We start from the raw sequence: 25,538 nt of genomic DNA on the forward strand, positions 1-25,538 counted from the left end.
CGGTGGCTGCTGCCACGTTGCCGCCGGCGCAGCCCGGCCAGAAGGGGGAGAGGTTCGGCAAAGTCCGGAACCGCTCGGCAATGGCCGGAGGCGGCTGCTGAGGCGGGGAGAGGCTGCCGGGCTCGCCCTGCCCCGCTCGACGCGAGTGGGATCGTCGGGTGGGCGCCGCCGCCGCCGCCGCGCCCGCCCGTGAGGGGAAGGGGCGCGATGCTGGCCGACAGCCTGGTGGAGGAGTTCGAGATCCGCGAGGATGAGCCGTGGTACGACCAGCAGGACCTGCAGCAAGGTGAGCCGGGACGGGGGACAGCGGGGAGCGTGTGAGACAGGGAGTGCGGAGAGCCGCGTGTGTGAGAGAGGGGGCCATGGGGATCCGCCTCGGGGGTGTGTGAGGGAAGGGGCTACAGCGAGCCGGGTTCGTGAGGGAAGGGGCTGCGGCGGGGAGGGCGTGTGAGGGAAGGAGCCGCGGGGGGCGGCGGGGAGGCACCGGCACAGCGGCGGAGCGGGCGCGGAGGGGCGGCGGGAAGGGCGCTCGGGGTCGCGGGGCGGCGGCGGGAAGGGCGGGTCGTGCCGGGCGCGGGGGGTCCCCGCACGGCAGCGCTTCCCGCCGCCGCGGGATCGCTGTCACCGGGAGAGGCTGCGGCCGTCTTTGTTTGAGAGAAGGAGCCGCCGCAGCCGAGCGGGATCGTGCCGGGTCCCTCTCCGCCCGCCGGCAGGGAAGCGGCTCTCCGAAAAGTTGCACCTTGAACAGGAGGCGAAGCGGCTGCTGCTCGGGGCGGGCGCTGGGAGCACCAGGGTGGGATGCGCTATTGCGCCCTGTTGAGCTCTTTGTAAGGGCTTCCCGTTCGATCAAGGTGTAGTTGTAGCAGTGCTCGATTAGTTGCAAGTCCCTTATTAAAATCTTTTCAGGTTTTCTTATTAAAATACACAGATAACTCCACTACGCCTCACAGTTCTACATTTCCAGCTCCTGTATGTCATTCCATCAATAGGTCTTCAAACATTATATGCAAGGGGTAAATCCTGTTCTCATTTCACAGATGAGGAAAGAGCCGCAGGAATACAAGTATAATTGCATTAAAAATCTTCAACAGCCACGATATGGAAAGAATGTGCAATTTCCTTAAGAGCTCAGTGGCATCTATGACTGGTATTTACTTGGTTCTACTTTTTGTTCTTAATCCCGAGTTTGTTTTAAAGGTCAGCTCGAAGCTGTGAAGTGGCTTCCTGCACACCCGCTCCAGTCTTATGCTTTTTGCTTTTAGATTGAAATACATTAATTCTTGGGATTGGTGTGTGCTGCTGTTCTGTAAACCATAAGGAAAGCTAAGCTGTATTCACACTGAGATCAGGCATCTGACAGCAGAAACTTTTTTTTGAGACCGGAACAGGTCTCTCTAATTGTCTGCTATATAAAATATCTAACTGTTTGAAAGCTGTATTTAGATACTCTTTGCCCGAAATAGATGTTTTCCTGGCTCTAGGATACAAACAAATCAGTTTAAGTAAGATCCTGAAACCATAGTTGGCTGTCAAAGGGAAGAGAGTTGAAAATTTGAAGCAATGTTTTTACTGTGTCAGTGTTTATGAGATAGAAGACCTACAAAGAGACTTCACAATGTATAACAACTGACTTCTTGCCTTGTTTCTTTACTTTCATCTTTTAATTAAAAAGAGTGAAATAATCACCAGTTGACTCTTTGTAAGCTTTTAAGAAAGTGTTCCATTCTAGAGGTTAGTGTGCTCTCAACATGCAAACAACCTTTTTCTGGGGATTCTCTCTTTAAGCCTAAATGGAAGTGACTAAATAGCCTTGCCAAAAGGGAAAGGAGGAAAATTAACAGATGGGCAGGTTGAAATGCAAAGAAGAAACTCCTTAAAGAAATGCTGTACTACCTTATTTCTGGAGTCTGAAAGATGAACTTCCTCGTCCTAAGCCTGAGCTGTGCCTGTGTACGTAAACAGGGGAGTAAGATTGCTTATCAAGGCTCGTGGAACTCCTCACAACCCAAACAATCAGTGCGTGTTTAAAAACTGAGCAGTAGGTTTATGAGAAAACCTGGGTTGTAAAACATTAGAAAGCACACAGAAACAAACTTGTAGTCCTTATCAGCCAGCCTTTGAAACTTGAAATTACGGTAGGGTTTTGGAAAACCTTGACAGTCTGTACGTACCAAAGCTTTTGCCATGACAAGGGAGGATGGCGTTTTCTGGCATGCTGTTCATGAAAACAGAATGCTCATGGAATTCTTGTGAGGATGGGAACAGCCATCCTTCTGCAACGTCCATGTTTTGCTGCAGTATGCTGACCTTTGAAAAAGAATTCTTTTCTATGGCTGCTCTTTTTACAGCTTGCTGTTACTCATTTCTACAGAACAGAGAGTACTCTGAATACAGAATAGGAGATGTGAAACTAAATAAAAAAATTAAGGGTTTATTTTACAGTTAAGTAAACTTCAGCTAGGCTTACTTATATATCTTGCATCACATTAATGCCTTTTGCTCTTTAAAAGAACAGGCTTAGTTTTAGATCAAAAATTCTCTGAATAATTTTGTTAGGTGGGCTGTGAAAAAGTAGAAGAGAAGGATTTTGGTGCTGCTTTTATCTCTTTTTCACTTATAGTAATGCTGTCAGAAGAGAATGTGAAGTGCTGGTAAGTGAAGGCTGTTCAACATCACAGAAGACGTATCCTTGAAGTCTTGTTTTGTTTCAGAGCCTTCGATGGAGCTGTTAAACTCCAGCACAACTAATCAGATTTACTAAAACGAAGATCTTAAGATCTGCACACAGGCAGTTTGCATTATTAAAAACCTCTCTGCTCCCATCTTTGCGGTGAAAAGGAAAAATGCATGTCTGTGTCAGAACTTAGCTGTTGCTTTACATAAATTTACAACAGAAAATGCAGTGTGCTTCCAGTGTTCTGCAGTAACTCTCTCAAGAGAAATGTAAATGAACCGTTTTCCTTCTGTATCTGGAGAACATGTGTATTGCACATCTCACTCGTAAAATTTGCTCTTTTTAGGGCTTAGAAATACTTGACAATGTAGAAAAATGGACACAAAGCAAATTCTTCATTTTAGAAGAGGTGAAATTATTTCAGTTCTTGATTTCTCTGGAGTTCAGGTTTTATTGCGTGTTCCTGAGCACTTCCACTTGTATTCTCCCCCTCAGAAACAAATTGCCCTAATTATAAAATAGCATGTTTCTCCCATTGTAACCCATTTGTGCTTCTGCCAGTCTAATAAACAGAATGAGTGTGTAAGTATGACATGAATTCTGTTATCCAGTCTGTATTCCAAGGACCATGTGGTATGTGCTACTTGATTTAGGAGGTGATGGGGCATTTAAGAATGAAACTGTAAACTCTTATATGTACTTAAACATCAAAACAAACTTTCACTTTAGGAAGGGAAATGACAGCAAGTAATTCCATTATGCATTATGTCTTTAACATAATCCTAAATCCTCTCTAAAGCTCTTATTCTACTCTATTAAAATAAAAGAATGGGCTATTTAGTCTTTGCCTTGAATGATGCCAGTATTGCTGACTAGCTGTAAAGATTGAAGCTCCTAGTAAAGATCTGTGTAGTATGAGAACTGGGGAACTGGGACTCCATTTTCTATAGGACAATGGATTTGCTGGATTTGAAAACCACAGTATTCTGTAATGTGACAGAACAAACAGCTTGGTTTCTGACTGGGAGTTACTCTGTCCATCAGTAAACAATATGCAATCTGTTTACAAAATAGGAAAAATTTAAGTAGGACACCTTAAGATTTTGTTATCCAAGTACTTTAAACCCAGCTCTAGCATAGGCTGTGTTTCTTAAGGAGTGGTGCTGTGTGAGGATAACCTCCTAAGTATAGCTCAGTGTGCCATGGGGCTGCTAGTTGGACATCTGAAACTCTGAAGAACTCACATGCAGTCTGATTACTTTGAAATATTTTTGTGGCATTTATTCTAAGAACCTGTTCTTAAGGTAGGAAACCAGGCACTGGAGTTGTAAGAGAGAGTGTAAAAGAGTAGCACAGCTGTTGTTTTGCCAGAGTTGGACATCTACAACTTTATAGACAAATGTTTGTACTCACTTGTCCTTGTAAGTCTGATTTTGGTCTTTGGCTTAGGTATGGAGATGGAGTAATCATTTTGGCCAGGCTGTCAAACTGAAGGTTAGCACAAAACAATCCTGGAACAGGGCTGTATCTGTTACAATGCCAGGCTGATAAGATAATTAGGAAGGAGCAGGAAAGACATAAGATAACATGTTAAAACAAGGGCATTGCAATCAAATGAAAATTGAATGCATTTTCTTCTCTAGCTATAACTACTGATGATAAAATACGTCTCTTTGTTTATTAATTTAAGTCTTCTTGAAGTGAATCAAAGTTTTTCTTGACTTTTTTTCTGTCTCTTAACCATTAGTGATGCAAGTTCTATGTGAAAACTAACTAGGTTGTATTGTGTGCATGCAGGCCATGGTCCAGGTGAGAGGAAGGAGGTGGAAAATTGGAGAGTTTAGAAATCTGTTGGATTCTTAACATGTAACACCCTGCACAGAGTAATTACAATTTTAGCAATAACACCAAGATCTATTGCTTTGTCACATTATGTTAGCTTTTAAATTACACGTGTTTTTAAACATAGTAATGTAGAATATCTTGCACTACTGTTGCTGTTGAACAAATATCAAGCTTCCCTCTAGAACAGAACTGAGTGTTCAGATGACTTATTTCTTAATTTGCAACAACTACAGTCACTGCACCCTGGAGGTGATTGAAGATGACTGGAGTGAAATTGAGATTAAGTGTTTCAGAACAAATGACATTTAAAATGATGTTTTGGAGCACATGAAACAATTCTTGTCACCTGGGTTTATGAGCTTGAAAGGCAGAATAGCTGCGTGTCTTCATCAATTTTGTGTCTTCTGATGTTATTCTTTCACCATAAAAAGCATCTGAAACTTTCATTTAGCAGTTTGACCTGAGCTCCTCGGTGAAGGGGTAATGGGGAGGAACAGCAAAGCAGGTAGGAGTGCAGTCAGCTTTGGCCTGGGTGTAAATATGGTGAAGTAGCAAACAGCCACCTTGGGCAGAGCTGCTGGAGCAGCACTGGGCAGGCTGTGGGAGGTGAGGATGGCTGGATGTGTCTGCAGGACCTAAGGAGGAACTGAGGAAGCTTCATAAATAAAAGTGTCTTCTGGGCTTCAGGACTGACTTAGATTTGCCTTATAGATGATATATGAACGTTCTACTTAAGTATAAGCTCACTTTCTTTTTGGGGGAGGAGTTATAATGGCAGTAAAAAAAGTACCTCAAGTATCTGATTAACATGCTTTAAAATTAGATTATATTATTGTCTCTCTCACTTACCTGCAAACATGATTCCTTTGTTTAGATCTTCACCTTGCTGCTGAGCTTGGGAAGACACTACTGGACCGTAACACTGAACTAGAGGAATCCTTACAGCAAATGTATGCAACAAATCAAGAGCAACTGCAGGAGATAGAGGTAAAATATTTGAGGGGTCCAAATGTTAAGGCATCTAGAGGTGGAACATAATAGCTAAAATCTGAATTTCTTGACATATGATGGAAAATACTGAACAATCTTTCACCATTTCTGCTGCTTTGAGAATTTGAGGACCTGTATAGGTCCATCATACTTTGAACTGTTTCTCTGATTACCAGAAGCTTTGTGCCATTAAATGCCATGTTGGATTTGGCTCGTTTAATGAAAAATGACTGGTATTTTTCTTTTTTTTGTACACAAAAGTTAGTTCAGTTATTTTTATTGCTAAACTTTGCTGATCTTGCCAGGTAAAATGACATTAAATTATATGATGATAAATACATTAATAATTTAAATTATTATATGAAAATCTTAATGGTTACTGCACTGAAATTTAAATGCTGATAATGCAGAAGAAAGATTAAAGTAAAATCTGGGGCTATGCATTTCCACTAAACTGAGCTGTGGTAAAGGAAGCTAAAGTCTATTTCAATGTAAAAAACCCCCTGTACAATGACAAAAAAAGCCAACAAACAAATAATAAAGCCCAGAAAATAACCCCACTTAAATAGTATCTAAGTATAGGACACAGTGGATATATTGTTCTGTATTTTCCAAGGAAAATAAAGCCCAAAAATGTATCCATCCTTTCGAAGCTGCTCATCTTTGTGTAACAGGGTGGAAAAACCTGGCCATCTTTGGCAATTTCTTTTTTTTAATTTTATATTGCCTGTGTTCTTGCAGACCTGGCATTTGTCAGCCTAATGAGATTTCTTCAGCTATTAGAGGGCAATGCATGGTCTCTAATAATTAAATTATTAAATATTCAGTACTTTGCTGACTGACAACATATTGAAAATGTAGTCAGCATTTCATTTTGGTTCTGGTATGAATCACAGGGAACAGGCTGTGACTGGTATACACCAGATTTTTACAAAATCTGAGGTCCTTTGTGCAAGCAGCACTTCTGCAGTTACATATCATGAGTGAATTTGGTACAGCTGCAACTTCAGACTGAAAACCCTTACTATTGTAATGGTAACAGGTAACTTAGAGAATTCTAAGCTTAATACTTACAGCTATACAGATGTCTTTAGAGTAGTCATCTTAACACAAATGCAGCATTTTTATTAAGTGATGAACAATTTAGAAGATATTTTTGTTTTGTGTTTCATACTTTGGCTCTTACCTCTGTTATGTGCTAAATGTCATATTTGTTATCCTATTCATTCTGCTACAATGGTTGGAATGGCTGATATTTATATTAGTGCCACAGCATTAAAAAAATGTATTTACTTATGCAGAGACTGAAAATAACTCATCGCCTTGAATAGTTTTTATAAGAAGATCAATTCTTAAGATGTGGAGAGGACAAACACTTCCAAGGTGCTGTACAAATACTGTACACAAGGTTCAACACCTGCATGTACAACCATGGTTAAGAAAGCGTTTAACACAGTTACAACACACCTTTTGAAATAACACACCATAACTTTGTGATAACTGACCTGGCACAGGCAGTGGAGCTACTTAATAAACAGCTGCATTTTAGCACTGTCTTGAAATCTAGAAAATATATAATTGCTAAGCTACATTGATTTACAGAAATAGTCTAGTGCTATTAAGAATGTAATATCCTGTTGGTTTAAGCCAGTTTATTTGCTTAAGCTGTTCTGGTGGGTCAGTGTTTATTGACTACATAAGAGAGCCTCAGCACCAGGAAGTGTCACCAGTGTCCTTCCAGCAGTGATCTATAATTGGTGTGTTTCGGGGTCAAGTACTTCTGTGGTCACACAACCTCAGACAGGACAGATTAATTTTTTCCCTCAATATCTTACTTTGCCAAGACTTGGTCAGTACTACTTTTTGAAGGCTTTATCTGATACCTCTTCATTCTCTTTCCTCCTCTCCCCGCAGCGAGGGTAGGAGATGTGTATTGGGTTGTCCTAGCAGCTCCCTCCAAGAGGAAGGGAGAGGGAGAGAGTGGGAGAACAGTTTTTGGGGTGTTTCTGACATATAAATAGTGCCTGCACCTTTATTTGCCCAGTTTATTGTGTTGAGTCAAAGAACCTGTAGGCTGTGTTTCTGTCTGCTGCAGTTACATGCTGTCTGCAGTGCCACCACCACCTCTCCTAATCTTCTGTCTTTCCTTGGTGCTGTTTAAAAGTGTAACAGCAACACAAACCTTTTCTTTCTCCAAAGAAGTTTCTCTTGCCTCTGGATTTCTAGTAGAAAAGGGAAGATGAACCCCCTGTTCGAATACCTAGAGAGACCCTCCAGTTGAGGAACTGAATGTATTGGCTTACTGGCACAAGGAATTGTTACAGGCATTCACTAAAAGAAATGGGAATAAAGTTGGCACGTGCAAGGTGTAGCACTTTGCTGGTAAAAGCAGTTCAGTCTGTTATTTTCATGCCTGTATTTCTGTCTTGTGGGAATGCAGAAGACCCTGATGCACAGGATACACGTGCAAATGGCATATCCTGTCTCTAGTGCTTGAGTTTTCCCAACTTTCAAGTGCTTGTCTGTAACCTAAATGTGATCTTTCAGCTGCTCCTGTAGCTACTCTGAATTTTTTTTACTAGGTTTTTCAGTGCAGTATATCCTTGTAAATCTTTGGGGTTTTTTTGCCATTAATTCAGGTCTTATGGGTAGCAAAGTCTAGAACTGGCTAAGAAATAATTCTGAAGTATGGCACTACCTTGTCTGCGCTGAGAAAGAAGGGTCAAAGGCTGTGGTGTGCTTAAGATTACATCTCATATATTAAATGCTAACATATTAAGCATTTTACAGCTTTGGATCATTATGTCTGACCTCTGTGCTGACACGTGTGCCACTGATTAATCATTGTAGATGTAATAAATGCTGGATTGAAAGGGCAACTTCATTCCTGTTGGAATCTGTTCTTAGCACTCAGACTTTGGAAACACTGACACTGTCCTTTTATCATGTGGTAGAAAGAAAGAAGTCTCAACTGCTGCTTTATTTTAGGTGCTCAGTTGCAGGGGAGGTGAATTAAATGTGAACTTCTAAAGTATTTATTACTACACCATCTTTTGGTGGTCTGATTTATACCAGGCCAACTTGACACCAACCCTGAAGATACTGGAGATGAAAGGTATCATTCATCTAAAACTTGTGCAAAGGCCCATTGTGATCAGTGGTAACATCTATTGGGGCACCAAAGCCTTGGCTTCTGTGCTCAGCCACTCTCCTGCTGCTGAAGAAAGTCTGAGGATCTCCAGCTCCTTCCTTCAGCCATAACCAATAGGGAAAGTTAATCTGAAATGGGTCACATTGAGATTCTGCTGCTAATCTATGTTCTATTTTGGTGTAAATCCTCTGTCATGTGTGCACAGGCTACAAAAGGATCTAGCTAACAGCTATCATGTTGATCTTCTGGAAGTCTGTATGCAGCAATTACTAGTCCTAGATTAACTTATTATCTGTTCTTAAATTGCCTAAAATGTAAACCCACCAATCTTCTAATGAGGTAAAAGGTTAAGTAGAATATTAGAAGTTTTGAATATGTAAGAGGTCTCTGTAAAGAGAGGTAATTCTGCCTAGGAGTTTGCTGGATGTTTCTTCCTGAGGTCTGCTTTTCAGTAAGTAGCATGCAGTAGTACAGAATACATTGCAAGAAATAAATTCTACATAAGAGCAGAATATTTCAGATTTAGAGGGTTAGGTTTTTTGCTCAAGTCTGTTTCATGCAAATGCTCTTGTCCCGGGTGGGACAATACGAGGCACTTGTATTAAGAGCATTAGGTGATTGTTAACTGCTCTTAGACTGAGAATTCTAAGCTTTCTGACATTATTCAGGAAACTTAACAGTCTGTTGCTAACTGTAAACCCCAAGAGGATTAAATTGAGAATACTTCATGTGAAGCTTTATTTTTTTGAGAAAGGCCAGTAGGCCTTTGTTTGGGATTACAGTAACAGTTCACTTTGAGTAATTAAAGATTGAATTCAATAATTTGATTATACTGCCTGACACACATTAACTCACATACTTAAGTGTGACCACAACCTAAATTCTCTTGTGCTGATCCTAATGCTGCTTCAGACTGGAAGAACTTAGGTTAGCTAAAAATAATTTTAATTATGGATGGTGCTACCCAATAATTCAGTTTTAATGTTAAGAGAGTTCTTGGGTCAACACTGTTAGAAAATTTCTGTTGAAGCCCATTGCAACATTTAGGACAGAGTGACTAGTGGCTATTTTGAAGTCTATGGTGACTGCAATACAGACCAATCCCACCCAGAAGGTGTGGGCACAGGTAAAGACAGTTGGCACAACACACCCAGCTCCTCTGGGTAAAAGCTGCTTCATCAGCCTGGCTTTAACCTCCCTGACAAAGGCAAGGTGGGTCACTGGCAGTGGCTTTCCAACTTCCCAAAGCAACCACGGGAATTTAAATTTATGACACTTACTTGTTTCTCTGTGAACATGAATGGAAATGCAGAGCAGCAGTGGCAGCTCGTGTTCCCAGGGTGAGCCAGTAACAGCAGTGCTGTCTTGCAGTACCTCACAAAGCAAGTGGAGCTCCTGCGCCAGATGAACGACCAGCATGCAAAGGTCTATGAGCAGCTGGATGTGACAGCAAGAGAACTGGAAGACACCAATCAAAAGCTGGTTGCAGAGAGCAGAGCTTCACAACAGAAGATATTAAGGTAACAAACTTCACCCCTTCCCCCAGCTGGTAAAATCGGTGGGAGCAGTCCAGGGGTATTTGTGTAGCTCCTGGGTGGCTGTCTCTGCCTAGTGGTGTTCCACAATACTGGTAAATTGAAAGGACGGTTTTATTTAAAAATCTTTCCACCTTTTAGCTTGACAGAGACTATTGAAAATCTACAAACACACATAGATGACCTGCAGCGACAAGTAGAAGAACTGAAGAAGCCTGAACGAGGCCGGATGAGCCACGAGAGATCTGACCAGCCCAGATCAATGCACAGCTTCTCCTGTTTGAAGGAGCTGTATGACCTGCGCCAGTAAGACTTCCTACCTTACATAGTAAAGAACAATGATGTTATTTTAAGCAAGGCTTTAAAAACTAAGACACAAGCACAGGTATCAGACAGGCTGGCAGAAAAATTAGCTGATGTTCACAAGTAGCAAAGTATCTGCCCTGTGTGGTGTTGCCACTGCGTCTGACGTACTTCTAGACCACAGTAGTATTTGTGCTCCCCTTTCTGTCTTGATGGGTTCTCTCCCAGAGTCTCCAGCCATATCAAATGGTAGCTTAGAAAGCTTACAGCAATTTGCACCCCACTGTTTTCAGTCAGATAAAAGCACACACAGAGATAATCTGAAAAACAAACTTGCTAAATACAAAATATTTTGTGTAACTTAACCTTTCTTTGGATGTCCATGGATATTTTCTTTTCAAAGAAGGCAGGATCCCTGCAATAGCTTTCCTGAACCTGAGCTGGTTAAAATGATACTGAAGCTGGTAAAATGGAGCCTGGAGCTCTGGGCTGCCTTTAAATTTGACCCAGCTGAGCTGCATTATTGTGCCCTTTGGGACAATCACCTGGGGTGAAAGCTCAGAGTAGCTTCAAGCCTAGAAAGCAATTTTGTAAGTGAAGCACCTCCACAGACCCAACAGGCTGTTGTGTCTGGGATTCAGCACTACATGGAGGTAGAATATTCTATATATTCTACTCTAGAATAAATTTGTACACCCAAAAAAAGTTATTTCTTGACAATTCAAAGGATAAGTGGATCCTTCAAACTGCCAAAGGCTTGTGAGAGTGTCATCCTACAGAACTGCCTTGTCAGTTCTGAAGCTGCTTTCTGCCATCAGCAGTGACAAAAGTTACAAGAGTAGAGCACTGTGGAAAAAACCTCTGTCGAAGTACTGCATGCTACACTGAGGCAATATTTATTTAAACTTAAATTGTAGGTCTGGTTATTCAATCAGCTTGTCTGTTTTACTTGAAACTGTTAATGAGCTGCCATTCTGCCTAAGCTGGGAGCTTGATTTGATGGCACGTTCGTGTTACAAACTCTGTTCTGACTCCTAAACAGACTGACAGGTTAGTGAAGTGGCCCCTGTGAGTGCTCTGAGGGCTGTCAGCACACAGTTTAAATATGTCATTAGTTACTCAGCACAGGAAACCTTTAGGAGGTGTGGTCAGCTGGACTTCTTACCTTTGATAACACTTACTTTGTTTCTGCAGGTATTTTGTGTACGATCATGTGTTTGCAGAAAAGATTACTTCGATGGATAGTCAGTTAAGCCCTCTAGAAGAAGAAAATGAGAAGTTAAAAAAGGCAGTTACAGTTCTGCAAGCCCAGCTGAACCTGGAGAAAGAGAAGAGGGTGACCATGGAGGAGGAATACAGTCTTATGGTGAAAGAAAACTGTGACCTGGAACGGAGGCTCGTGGATACAGACTTGTACCGGGCGCGGGCAGAGGAGCTGGAAGCAGAAGTAGCCGAAATGCGGCAGATACTTCAATCTGAAAACACATTCCATAATGCAGAGAAATTGGTGCCAGAATCCTTTTTCATTTCATTCAGGGAATCTCTGGACAGGGAGCTCAGTCAGAGCCTGGCGGATGATGGACTTGTGACGGTGTCGGAGCTGGAGAAGAAGGCGCTGAAGCGGAGCAGCAGCGAGACCCTGCTGAGCAGCGCGGTGGGGGCAGACATCCTGAGGGGCCACGAGGAAACGTGTATTAGGAGAGCTGAAGCTGTGAAGCAGCGAGGAATCTCTGTGCTTAATGAAGTTGATGCTCAGTATAACGCTCTGAAAGTGAAGTATGAGGAACTTTTGAAGAAGTGTCAAATGGATGAAGATTGTTTGAAACACAAGGCTGTCCAAACGCTGAAGCAGTATTCCAAAGACCTAAACGTGGGGAACACCCAGTATGATCTCTCAGCTAGCAATCAAGAATTCACAGTTGTGGAGCTAAGTGACTCTCCCACAAATGCTCTTCCTGAATATAAAGCACTCTTCAAGGAAATTTTTAGCTGTATCAGAAAAACAAAGGAAGAAATAGATGAACACCGAGCCAAGTACAAGACCCTCTCCTCTCAACCATAACCTTATCTGTTAGTCCAGAACTTTATACGAATGTCAGAAGATCCCTTAAACTGATCTTGAGCACTCAAAATGAATGTTTTGGATTGGCTGGTAGACCTGTAGTTAACAAGCCAGTTAGTTAACAGCTAGTTTCCCTGTTCCTATGTAGCAATAGATTTAAAGTTTAGCACTGTCACACAAACTAGGGGTTGTAAAGCAAACAAACATCATAGCTTAATTCTACACTACTACTTCATATTACACTTCATCTCTGGCTGGAGCAGTAACTGACATTCATTTTGTTAGTCCACTTCAAAACTAACAGAGCTCAGAACTCTGTCTCTCTCATAAGAGCCAGACTGAAGCTTTCCTTAGGTTCACAATGATGATCTAGCCCTGTAACTACGCTGATGTAGAAAATAACAAAACCAAAGCCCCAACCAGACTCATGAGCAGCCTCTCCTCAGTTCTCAAGGAGGAGGGGAGCAGCCTTCTGCTTGCTTTTGCAGGGCAGCAGAGCTGTGCTTGCTTCAAGCCAATACCACATTTTCACATGCACTAAGCTCTCCCACAGATAAGTATAAATGTCTTCCTACTGAGAAAGGATTTGATGTAAAGTTTGTGTGGCTTTTTAGGTATGGTTTCCTTTGTAGGGCACTTTGTCTTAAGGCAAGATACTGTGAATTGACTATGTATGTGATTTGGGACCTACTGTTCTCTGGTGGTTGCAAAGTACATTTTTATGTGTATTGGGTAAGATAGAGAGTTGTAATTTAGCTATTTAGCTTTAGTGGTAGCATTGACTTAGTGGAGTAGCTTTTGATGTTACGTACCACAAACTCCAAGTGCTCGAGGAGACAGGCCAGGTAAAAACCTTACATTGTTTGTTGTTTCCAGTGGCAGCCTCTGTGCACCCATTCCATGCTGCCTGGGGGGGTGGGAGGACAGACACGACATTGCCAGCACGTATCCTACTGTAAATGGGACCACACTCTTGTTCTGCCTCTCCTTTTCCACTCCCACAGTAATTCATATGTGCTCAAAGTCTGAAAAACAAAGAACATGGAGAAGTATGTTTAGAACTGTGTGAAGGAAACAAAGCGATTAAGGAGGAGGAGGCACGATGAAAGGTGACATCCTGCTCCCTGTAAAGGTCTGACAGCTTAACGTGGCCAGCAGTTCTTGGGAATCAGCTACCTGCCTTTCCAAGTTGCTGGGATGTACCAAACATTGACACAGAATGTTGAGTTTCTCACCTTTAGTTCCACTGCTGCTGCTGCAGCTCTGCTGCCTTACTCTGTTCTCTGTCCAGCCTGTGTGTAGCTGCCCTTCAGCTGCAGTATTAAGACTTCATGTTGTGGGATTTTCTCTAAAACATGTATTACAGTCTGAAAATTATTTAAAAGTGGGAATCTTAATCTTTTGAATATTTTTCTAAGCAAATAAATAATCCAGTCAAGCTGCATGTGTAACTAGTAATTACATCCATCTGTGCCAATCAGCAAACAGCAAACTCGATGCAGATGGCACCGGCATTATCTAGTCTTGCCATCTTTCCTACATAGATCAGATGGGGTTCCCATGAAATTTGTATTTTAGAAAACTTATGCTACATGGAAAAGGATAGGCCTGTCTAGGATAGAAATCCAGATGGAATTAAGTAGTTTCTCCTCATTGTTGTGGCTTTGTCAGTGCTGTTAAAAAAGGAGGGGGTGGGGGAAAGCAGAAGAGCTTTGTTCAGCCATGAAAAAACAGCTGCAGTTCATCAGGTTCCTGTGCTGTCCCTGTTTCCCTCACCTGGACCCTTCTAACCTGGAGGCCTGGCCCAGCTGAGACTGGAAAGCAGTAACCTGAGAAAGGCACGACATGGTCAATCCCAGATGATTTCCTAGTAATATTCCTCACCACTTTAGGGGGAGGGGGATCTCCTGGAGATCCTGCTGGATCAGAAGATATGCAAAAGCAGTTCAGCATTTCTGGTTAAGTAGGTGAGCTTCAGTGGTTTATTGCTTCTGGCTAATTTAGAACACTTTGATATATACAACTTTTATGCTTTAAAAATACCAAAAATATCTACTCAGAACCAGTTGATTCTTCTGTACTGAACCTCCCCCTTGGCTGCCTGTACCCCTGCTGAGCTCTGGCTGTGCAGGTTGTGCAATAACCCACTCCAGGCTGGCTCTTTACAGCTTCTCCTGGAAAGCAGCTTTCCAGCCGTAGCCACAGGTAATGCTGGGTCAGTGCCAGCCAGGGCTGCCTGAACATAAACCACCTCCCAATTACACTGATGTAGTCAATACTACACTGGCATATTAAGGTAGAATTTTAGCAGTTTAAAAATAGCCATTTTCCACCCAAATGTGAAATACCATAAGTATGGTAACAGCATTCTTAGCCAATCTTATCTGGATTAACCACCTTAATCTGCTTAGTTTAGTCAACAACTCAACTCAGCCTTTTCTGAGCATAAGTAGATGAAATCAATAGAATCCCCTTGAGCTTCTCATATGATGGAAGCTACAGCAGAGAACAGGACCAGTACAGTGTGTTCTGCAGTGCCCACAGCAGATACTCCTGATCCTGCTGGAGTTGGGCTCCAGTGCTAAACCCGGCCCAGGGCTGGGTCGCTGTCCCTGGAGCAGCAGGCCCAGCTGCACAGCCCCAGAGGGCAGGAGATCAGCAGGGATTCACAGCCTTTGCTCTCCACCTCTGACCTGTGCTGCAGCATCCCTGACCTGGCCTTCCTCTGCAAGACTTCAGGCTGTGAAAGGAGCCGGGTGCCGCTTCCATTTCTCCCTGGACAAATACAAGGCAGGGTAGAATTGACCTTTGAGATAAAATTTTATTTAAAAATTACACAAAATAGAGGTTTTACATGGTTGCCGTGTGGTAACTACAGCTGGATGCCTTCCAGAGGGTGCCCTGGGTTACTTACCTCGCTGTACTCATTCAGTAATGCAAAACATCCCTCAAAACCAACCCCACACCAGGAGAAGAAATCCAGTAGTTGTTCCCTGTGTTTCAGATGTAGGTACTTTTCCAAATAACTCATTTCACAGACAACAGGTGAGAACAATTGCAATGTAGTACAGAGTTCACAGACAGTGATTTTGTTCCCCCCTCCCAGGCCTGACATTCCCACGAACATGACTACCTGCTCTCTATCCAGAGGGCTGCAAGGGCTATGACAATGCTCAGACTTAAGTATGAGCATCCAGGGATTTAACAAAAACTGGGATGTTTGTAAACAAATTTAATTTATTGGCATTACTTACAAAATAAAGTTTTAGACCATGATTTTCCATCATGTCTGTGTCACTATATTGTTTTATTTTTTTATAATGAAACAGAAGGAGAATTGAAATACATCAGAAATCCCAGATTACTCAAGCTGCAGACAGGGTCCCACGGTGCCTTCCTGGCTGCTCCCACGCAAACTGTGAGTGTTGGGATGTCAGTGACTGTCTGCAATGCCCACGTGCCCCGCGGGAGGTCAGACCCTGCCCCTCCCGAGGCCCGGCATTGCTCCGGCTGTGCCACCTCTGCAGGTTCCTCTTGTGTCCGAGATCACCTGACACCGCTGTCAGGACTGCACCGTCCCCTTTAGATACCACATTCCACCGTAGCTCACACAGCAGTCCTGGGGAGACAGGGAAAGGCTTTGTCAGGGTGCTGAGGCATTGGAAGAGGTTGCTCAGGGAGGTGGTGGAGTCACCACCCCTGGAGGTGTTTAGGATCTGGTGATGGGTGATGTGGTTTAGGGATTACAGTGGCAGTGCTGGGTTGATGGTTGGACTGGATGATCTTAAAGGTCTCTGCTGACCTTTATGATTTTATGATTCTAAACTCCAAAAGGTCTTGAAAACCACTGTCTGGCCCTGGGACAATGACTGTGATCAGTAACAAGCCCCTGTCCATGCACAGAACAGCACCTGGAGTGCAGGGTTATCTCCACCCTGAGGACCAGACCCCCTAAAATGAAGGTGATACTCGAGTGGGGAAAGGTTGAGAGGCCACCAAGAGGACAAACTGTGCCACAGCAGTGAGGAACTGTGGTGGCTTCTGGGGGCAGAAACAGGCTCGTGCAGAAGCAGCTGAGGGAAGGATGTGTGAGTATGAGCACCAGGGAAGTGAGGACAGGCACAGGCTGAAGCTCAGGGGGGAAAAGGCTGAAGGGAGCAGCAGGACAGGGCTGGAGTGTGGGAGCAGTCGCTGGATCTGAAGCCTTTTAAAAAACCCCATTCTATGATAATGAACTGTCCCACCCCAGAGCCACGTTCTGCCCACGGTGGGGGAGCACCACAGCAAGGGATGCAGGAAATGGGCTGTCTTGTGGCTCATTTCCTTGTTTCTATTCCATGAGCACCAAGGCTCTGGAGTTCTGAGCTAACGGCTTCTCTTTCTTCTGCTCCCACCCTCCCACTCAGGTAATTCAACACAGGCACAAGTGCTGCCACAGAACTGACACCGTGCAGCTCCAACAGATCTTTTTTTCCTGCAGTTTTGGGACTCGTGAATGCCACAAACCAACCAACCCTGTGTGGAGGCTCAGAAAGAGGGTTTGCAGACTTGCTCTGCAGATACAAAAACACAAGCCCTGTCAGTCTGTTCCTCTGTGTATAAAAGGAGCACAGGCAGATGGGGAAATCGGAGTCAACAAATCCAATTTCATTCAAAGAGGAATCCAATCTCTTGTGGCTTAAAGAAGCCAGAGAATCTTCCTATTTCATTAAATCATACTTCTGAATTTTATTTCAGAAACAAAGATGATTTCACATACTCCTGTGACAAATGTACTCAAGGCAATAAAGCCTGACAATGCCAAGCTAGTCACACAAAGACCTCTTTTTTTTAACATAAAAACTGTGCATAATTTTTTTTAGAGGAAGATATTTTTTCTAGAAAATGGTGATCTGTAAAATAGCATCAGCATCATGAAAAACTAATGCCAGTACATTGTCTAGATGTTCCAGGAGAGCTGATACTTGAGCTCCTGTAGTTGCTGACAACTCTCCCAGCACAGGGAGCCACAGGAAATACTGTCTAGCAGGCAGAAATGTCTGAGCTTATTTTACTGCTAAGACAACCAGGTTCTTTCAAGCAAGACCAGTTTGCTTATTATCAAAGCAACAGATCTGTAATTCTTCAAAGATGCTATTATTCATCTGCAGATCACAATGTAATAAAGCACTTAAGCACTTGTCTTATTGAAGTGGGTGACAGTGAGCAAAGGCCCAGCCACAATGATTAAAGTATTACATTAGTTGGCAACTTTCTGCTTGGCCATCCTGCACCGCTTTTAAAGTCATGGCCTGTGTGGTCTGTACTTTATACCTTTAACTTCTTGAGCAAGTAAATGGTGCAGCTTCAAAGACAGATGAAAGGATTCAAATAAACATTCACAATGAGATGTGTTAACTACTGCTTTGCCTGCTGGTTTTGCTCTTTACGAAGTTGTACATCCTGCTAGAGAATGAAATGCATTTCCTTCTGAATATGTGGTACTTGTGCTCTTCAGCATTACCCAGCCACAGTTCTGAGGTAACTCAGAACACTGGGCAGAACTCTCCCACCTCCGAAATGTTTAACTCCACATTATTTAAAAATAAGTATCACATTTACTGCACTCTATTCTCTGCTGCTTCAAGATGACAAATGGAGATTTGTTACAATAACACAAAACAGTGTGTGAGCCATTGCTCCTTGGAGGGAAAGAAGACAGAATGAGACCAAGTGCATTTTTAAGAAAACAAGCTGATACAGAGGCTTTGTCCATATTCCAACAACAACTGTTCCATCATCCCTATCATTTGTCAATTCAAGGTAAAATATAATCCTTTGCTCAAATGGCATTAAATTTCATGTATTGACTGGATCAAATCCACAACTGAACAGAAACTTACCTTTAACACTCTATCCACCTCCTGCTTATTCAGATCCTCTCCACACTCCTGGCTCAGCTGGCTCTGGATGACATTCCTGCGCACTCGATAGTTCCTCGAAAAGATTTCAAGCAAAACTTGGCGATGCTTTAAAAGAAAATGTATCATAAATACACAGAGAACAATCATTCCTCTCTTTCTTTGTATCAAAACTGCAGGTGCCTTAGTCCGCACAAAGCATTCTCTGAACTACATCAGAGGATTCCTTCTTGCCTCATAGTCCTGAAACCATCCCAGTTACTCCTGCTTTCCAGCAGTGCCCTGCAGGGATCTCTCCATACCCGGTGGCCTGACCTGCACCTGTCCCGTGACTTGGGGCACCTCCAAAGGTACAAAAAACCTGATGAACAGGGGGCTACAATGCATTCCTCTCAAATGCTTCCACGGGAGTTCCCATGGTCCACTCCAGCCAGGAGATGGGCTACTACTTGACTGTTCTTTCCTATAAAAATTTATTTAGATCGTGGACACAGGAATTGCACTGTCCATCTGCAGTTCTTTGGGAACCTTCCCTTTCACCTCATTTACTCTCAGAGCAATTAGAGTTCAGGAGATGCTCACATTTGCTGTAATGATTTCCTATCCTAAGTACAGGTACAACAAATACTCCAGTTAGTCTCTGGTTTATGTTGCATTACCATCAAAAGAAAAAAAAAAACTCGGACTGGATCCTAGTGTGAGTCCATTGGAGAATCCCTTTTCAGGTTCAGAAATAGCCTATGAGCTTGTTACTGCCATGATTACCAACATGTTGTGAGCTAAGAGCTTCCTTTCAGCTGGAAACTTGACACTTGAATAGGGAAAGAGCAAAACTACCTGCTGTACTAGTTCCAGAAACATGGACTCAAACAATGCCAAATGACCAATAAACATATATTTGTGAATGGCACTTATTTTATCTTTACCTGATCATAAGTGTCACCAGCTTCCCAAAGTGCATAGACCTTTAGTTCATCTGGTGAGGCAGCAGTCTGTGGAGGAAACTGAGAACAAGAAGCTGTTAAAAATAACAGCTCTTTAATGAGTTCTGCTTAATGATTCTATGATACTGTATCCCTGGACACCCATTACTGAATCAAAACCTTGGTTGCCATGTAATGAGAACTGAAACAACTGTCAAAAACAGCATCAGCTGAGAGCACCAAGTGCATTGCAGGGTCTTTCTGGAGGTTTTTACATTTACAGGGGCAGGTTTTAACTCTATCCTGTATTTACCTGCCTCCCTAATCCCAGGTCAGCGTTCCTGACAAGCACAGTGGGTCTCATGTATTGTCATCTCTGTTTTGGGGTAGACCACAGGACTGCAGAAGACTGAACACTGATGGACAGTGAACCAGGTACTTGCTCATTTCAGGCTCCAAAAATGACAGTGGGTTTGTGTGTTTGGTTTTTTCCCACGTGCCAAGCCAGAGAAACACATCAGTGTTTTCTGAGGCAGAAGCCTCCCACCCCAGGAAGGTTCACAAGAAGGTTCCCAGGAAGGAACACAACTGCCTCCCCCCCGTGCCCCAAACTCTGAAAAAATAAAATTCCATCCATTTGCCTTAACATTTCCCCTTGGAGCAGCGACTAATGAGCAAGGAATATGCCTTCACTCCTGACATGTCTCTTCCTGTCTGTCACTCACAATTTATTCCTTGCTCACCGCCCAGACGACCTAAATCAATCAGTTATGAAAAGCTAACAAGCCAGTCCTGATTGTCCCAGGATCCCTCAATCCTGGCTGCTGGGACAAGCCAAACCTTTCTTCCCAGCCTCCCTCACAGCAACCAAAAGACTTGTGCATGGCAGAGTGAAAGATCAGCATTTCCTTTCATGCTTTGCCTCTGATCTTATTGCAAAGGGGAAGGGTTTTGTCCAGCGGGAGCTGCCTGGTGGGATTAGCAGCTTTTGCTCTCAGGTTAGTCCAAATGGCTGCAATATAACAAGGTTTTACACTTGGTTTAGAGCCAGGATTCAGGTTTATTAGGCTTGCAGAACCAGACATAATTCTCTTCTTGTAAGGCCACTTGTTTTTAAGGAATAATCTCTCTCGTACACTTTCAGTACAGATAAAATAAAATACTTCAGGTTCCCTCCAGACAACAGCTGCAGCAGGAATGGCAAATGCACGGCACAAGGAGCACCTGGACACAACCTGCCAGGCTCTGAGAAGGTGACTCAGCACAGCCCAGAAGTGCAAACTCCTCCTGCCTCGGCCACAGGGCTGAAACACAGCTGTGTTTATCCAGCCATTCTGGGAGGAAACGGCTTCCAAACAAACACAATACTTATTTGGGAAGAAAAACCCACAGAATCTCCTCCTCCCGTTCAGCCTTCCTCTGCAAACTGCTGCAAACACTGGTGCCAACAGCACCCTGTTCACAGGACTGGGAAATGCCATCAGGGATTCTTCGGAGACACAGCTCTGCCCAAACAGCTTCACTGTCTTGCCACCTGCTGCCCCTTTGCTGTTTTATGTTACCTTGATCTCTCCAGCCTCACCTTGAAACAGCTCTCTGCTACCTTAAAATCCTTCTTTAAAAGATTTGCCTGTGCCCCCTCCTGCTCTAAGCCCCTGGAGCTGGTGCAGGGCTCTCGGGATCCGAACTGCTGTCCCGGGTCCCCGGGGCTGCCACGTTAAAGGGAAGCTCCCTGGGAGGAGCTCTGGGCTCTGGGACGTGTCTCACTCGAGCAGTGTTATAGCTAAACCAGATGGAAGGGGCTGAGTGTGCCAGAAAAAACTTATCAGCTGGAATAATCCTAGGGGTAAACAGTTGAGTTCCCCTCTCCAGGAGCCTGGAATCGGCACCAGCCTGAAGGGTTCTCCAAGAGCAGGGCTGCACCCTCTCCTGTCACCCCAGCCAGGCAGGAGTTACATCATTTCCTGAGGCCTCAAAAATATCCTCAGGATTTGAGCAGAACCTTGCCACTTTCCCGGCAGGAGCCAACCAGCCCCACCAGAGTGCAGGAAATGGGTGTAGATCCTCGGGAGCCACATTCCTGCACAAAGGATTCCCGTGGGGCTCAGCACCAGTGTGTGCCCAGGATTCCAGGCTCAGCACCAGTGTGTGCCCAGGATGCCTCTCCTCTCCTCCCCTCCCCTCTCTGTGCTCTCTGGGCTGCATCTGCCCAGGATTTGCTGTTTCCTCATGTGTACTTTTCCCTCCCACCCGAGGAGGCTACAAAGCACAGCAAGCACAGCACCCTGCAGGCATCCCCACAGCCTCCTCTGCAGCTGGAGTGGCACCTCTTCTGGCTCCCCACAAATACTATTTATCTCATACCCCGGGGTGCAGTTGGTCAGCTCTGTAATAAATCCTGCATTCCCCTGGTAAGGTTTCAATGGCCATTTTCAGCCACAGGTTTTCTATAACAGGGCAGTACTCAAGTCAGGAGTGTCTTCACCCCCCACAGAACATCATTTTAATTACCTCAGATCATTGATTTTTATCACCGAAGCACTTTCAATTACAGAAAACTAATGAGTAACTATGAAACCCCAGGCTAAACAACCCTCCAGGCTGTCCCCGAGTTCAGACGCCCTGTTGGGTTCTGACAAAACTGTCCAGGGGAACAATCAAGAAACACCAAAGTGTCTGAGCCCATGCAAAGAGTAAAACCAGCCCCAGCACCTTTGCCATCTGCAGAGAGCACCGAGGGGAGGCTGGAGGGAAGGATTTACATTGCTGACAGCAGCACAGGCTCAAGTGTTGCAGTAAATTCTGGGCCAGCAGAACACAGGTCTCCTAAAGAGACACTCCAGTGACCACTTTTGCACCTCTGCAGGTCTCCTGTGACAGTTCTCCAGACAGAAGGAAGTATCAACCACCTCTCTTCAGCAGGATTTTAGTTTGGTTTTTTTTTAAAAAAGAAACTATCCCACTTTCACTCCTCACGTGAATGAAAAAATTTCCAAAATCCCAAAATTTCCAAAGCAAACAATTTCCAGTCCCAAGTAACAGCAGGAATGACCTCAGCTATTTACCATCAATATGGCAAACACACACATTACACCAGGTGCAGAGGAGAGCCTGGCCAGCACTGAGACAGTTCCAGGCAAGTACCACCCCAGGATTTGGAAGCCGTCAGGAGAGGGAGCAGAAAGCGCCACAATCAGTGCTCTCCCCAGTGGCATTTCAAGTCTGTTACTTGGTTCTCAGGTGCCACAACATGTACTTTGCACACGACTGAACATGTTATTTCTGCCCCCCTGTAGAAACCCTTATTCCTTAGCCAAGTTCCAGCTCCCATGCTCCAGGCTCTCCCAGCCCGCCTGCTTCCTGCCCTTTTGAGCAGCTCACACGTTTCTTCTCCTCTCTCCCCAAAGGCAGCTGCTCCCAAGCTCTTTCTGGTTGCAACCCAATCAGCAGTGCCAGATGTCTTGTAAAATTAATTTCCTTCTAGGCTCTTTCCCATGATGCCAGACTCCTTTTCCTTTCCTAAGCAATCTACTGGCACACAGACCTGCTCTGCCTCACGCAATCACACATGTCATTTCCATAAAGACAAAGAACCAGACACCTCTGCACAGTCTGGGAGGAAACAGTCTGACCAAAGAAACCTGCTGCAGATACAGCTTGTCGCTTCCCAGAGGCTCTGCTGGGTGTGGCTCCCTGCTCCCAGGCAGTCAATGTCACCTTTCCTCTCCCAGCTGTGTCCCTGTCCCCAGGAAAAGGAGCTTGTGCAATCCCATGAGAGCTGATGGGAATCTGGGACTGCCTTAGATCCTGTTAAAAGGAGCAAGTTGGGACAGTGAATTGCTGTGGCCCAACACCTTGGATGTGGAAACAGAGCCCCAAAGGCAACTAAGCTATGCACAGACCACAGGAGAGCAAGGTGCAGGGCCAGACAGAAGTAGGACACCAGACAGAATTCCAGCAGCTCCAACAGGTCCAATACTGGACAGTTACTCTGAGCACTCTGTGCTCCCCCAGCACAGGAGACACACATTTCACGGCACAGATGTTTAACTGCCCCCCACAAAGCCCCTCCCCAAAGTACAGCAAGGGGAAACCCATACTTACAGGCACCAAAATCTGTTTGCAGCCAGTGTCCAAGACCATGTCCTGTAACATTTTGTCCGAAATGCCACTGAACAACGTGTGTCCTGGAGGCAGACTGGCTAAGTGAAGGTTAAATAACCGTTTCAGCTCACTCAGGGTGAGCACAAATTGTTTCTTAAACGTGGAGGACACAAAGGCCTTCAGTTCCTGGGCCACACGGTCGATGCAGCCCCCGGGCAGGTGGCCGTTCACAGGCTCCGGGGAGCCCTCGGCCGTGTGGAGGCCGTTCACCAGCCCGTTGTTCAGGCCCTCAAAGGCCGAGGTGTCCATGGGCTCATCAGCACCCACAGGCTCCTCTTTGATGCGGATATTGGGAACATCCATCTTGGCCAAGGTGTCGTTTGATTTCATCTCTGCCTTCTGCCTCTGGAACTCCTTCTCCAGCTGCCCGTAGTTCTGCTTGGCTTTTGCTTTAGCCATGCTGACTCTTTGCTCCCCAGAAACCAGCAATGGATGAGCTGGTGAGAAACAAAAGATGCCATAAATCTCACCATAACCAGGGCTCCAGTCCTGCAGAATGTTTCTTGAAAGACTCTTGGTGAAATAAAACCAGGAAACATCATCTGCTTATGTCTGTTGATTAAATTTTACATTAGTCTTGGGAGTTTTTGGTGGGGGTTTTTTTGGAGGGGTGTGTGTTTGTTTCTTTAAAGCCAAATGCTTGGGGAAGAGTGTTCCAGTCAAGGAACCTTAAGCAAAGATAAAGTGCACTTGTTTGATCACCAGGGCCTTTTCCATAATTTAGGAAAACAGTCTACAGACTGCTCACACATTTGTCACAAAATGTGACCCAAATGCCTCTTTGTCCAACAACTTTTCTTTTTTTTTTAGGATTCTCTAGTGGCTGGTGGGCCCTGCTGCAGTCACTGCCAAAGCCAGCACTGGGATGTCCCACAGGTACAGGGAGGAGCATGAAGGGGTTAACAGTGAACCTGAACACTCTTTTAGCATGAGGTACACAGTGTGAGAGCCTGAGACCCTCTTCTTAGTACTGTTACCCAGTAATGGGGAGAAAGGAACAGGAGGGAGTTCTTTCCCATGTTATCCTGCACCTCTTCTCTCTCCACACCGTTATCCGAAGGTGAAAGGAAGGGGCGTGTTGGCAGCAGAGGAATCCAGTCTCAATGCCAAGGCAAGGAGTGCTGTGTTCAAGGCAAAAGCATGCCCAGCACACATGCTGTTATCTTCTCTGCTGTTAGGCTGCTAATCCTCTCCAAATAACCCAACACCTAATCCTTCCGAGCAGATCAGACACCGGGTATTGAAATGGATTCATATGCTCGTTTGTCAGTTCTGCTTATACTCCTCATTGGCTCCAGTGTCTGGCAAGGAGCCAAATACCTAGTTAAAACTCTCTGGAATCTCAAGTTTTCACAATCTTTTAGGATTATGGAGCAGCTCCTTTAATATCCTCACTGGCATACACAGTGGAGAGGGATGTCAAACAGAGACAGCTTCACACCTCCCTCCAGTCCCTGCCAAACACATCCTTCAGTAATTGCTCGCCCTCAACCACACTAGAGAGCCCAGAGCACATCAGGGGAAGTCAAAAAATCATCTCATGCACATTAGGCTGCAAACTGAGAGGGGAGAGTTAGTTGTGCATTGGCCCTGTCTGTCCTCTCTTCAGGAGCTGCTTACACCCCACAGGCTGCCTTAAATAAATGGATAACAGAACCAGCTGATTTTACAGTGTCAAGCAGTGGAGCCCCAGCACCAGGGAATCCTCCCTGCTCTGCTACAAGGATGTCACATGTAGGCTTGTGTCACCCCAACACCAGTGATGGTAGTACAGACCAAGATCTGCCTCAAATAACCCAGAGGAAACAGCAAGAAAGAAAAAGCATTAAACAAGACCTGTCCCCACCACATTGAAAACCAGAGAGGAACTCCAAAACATTGCTCAGGAATATGAATGGATGATCCAAGCAGAATTCCATTTACCTGATTGTGCCTCTTGTTTCTTTGGTGCCAAGTGCTCCTTTAAGAGGTTATAGACCTTTTCTAATCTG

At 44.4% G+C, this 25,538-nt stretch overlaps 2 protein-coding genes across 5 annotated transcripts in view; one reads left to right on the plus strand and one right to left on the minus strand.

The window, feature by feature from the left end:
* Window positions 1-22: 22 nt before the first annotated feature.
* On the plus strand, window positions 23-15,646 carry CDR2 (cerebellar degeneration related protein 2). The gene is made up of 5 exons (XM_017813483.1): window positions 23-286; window positions 5,394-5,506; window positions 10,032-10,180; window positions 10,337-10,501; window positions 11,693-15,646. The coding sequence occupies exons 1-5, from the start codon at window positions 208-210 to the stop codon at window positions 12,558-12,560; spliced, it is 1,374 nt and encodes a 457-aa protein (XP_017668972.1). The 5' UTR covers window positions 23-207; the 3' UTR covers window positions 12,561-15,646.
* A 131-nt stretch (window positions 15,647-15,777) lies between these two features.
* Window positions 15,778-25,538, minus strand: part of POLR3E (RNA polymerase III subunit E) — a 28,165-nt gene continuing 18,404 nt past the window's right edge. For all 4 annotated transcript variants that reach the window (XM_017813481.1, XM_017813480.1, XM_017813479.1 and 1 more), the window contains exons 17-21: window positions 25,471-25,535; window positions 23,488-23,984; window positions 19,387-19,464; window positions 18,443-18,568; window positions 15,778-16,179 (exon numbers count right to left, since the gene is read on the minus strand). In XM_017813481.1, the coding sequence (XP_017668970.1) occupies window positions 16,123-16,179; window positions 18,443-18,568; window positions 19,387-19,464; window positions 23,488-23,984; window positions 25,471-25,535 (823 nt within the window). In that variant the 3' untranslated portion in view covers window positions 15,778-16,122. The remainder of the gene's footprint in view (window positions 16,180-18,442; window positions 18,569-19,386; window positions 19,465-23,487; window positions 23,985-25,470; window positions 25,536-25,538) is intronic.

This window comes from Lepidothrix coronata, unplaced genomic scaffold (genome assembly GCF_001604755.1).
Source record: "Lepidothrix coronata isolate B3197 unplaced genomic scaffold, Lepidothrix_coronata-1.0 Scaffold41, whole genome shotgun sequence".
Classification (NCBI taxonomy): Eukaryota; Metazoa; Chordata; class Aves; order Passeriformes; family Pipridae; genus Lepidothrix; species Lepidothrix coronata.

What these genes read in the sequence shown, in the direction of transcription:
- CDR2 (XM_017813483.1), top strand. Translation starts at nt 208, where the DNA reads ATGCTGGCCGACAGCCTGGTGGAGGAGTTCGAGATCCGCGAGGATGAG. An exon ending in CCAGCAGGACCTGCAGCAAG is followed by an intron (nt 287 to 5,393) that starts GTGAGCCGGGAC and finishes TCCTTTGTTTAG; the next exon opens with ATCTTCACCTTGCTGCTGAG. An exon ending in TCACAACAGAAGATATTAAG is followed by an intron (nt 10,181 to 10,336) that starts GTAACAAACTTC and finishes TCCACCTTTTAG; the next exon opens with CTTGACAGAGACTATTGAAA.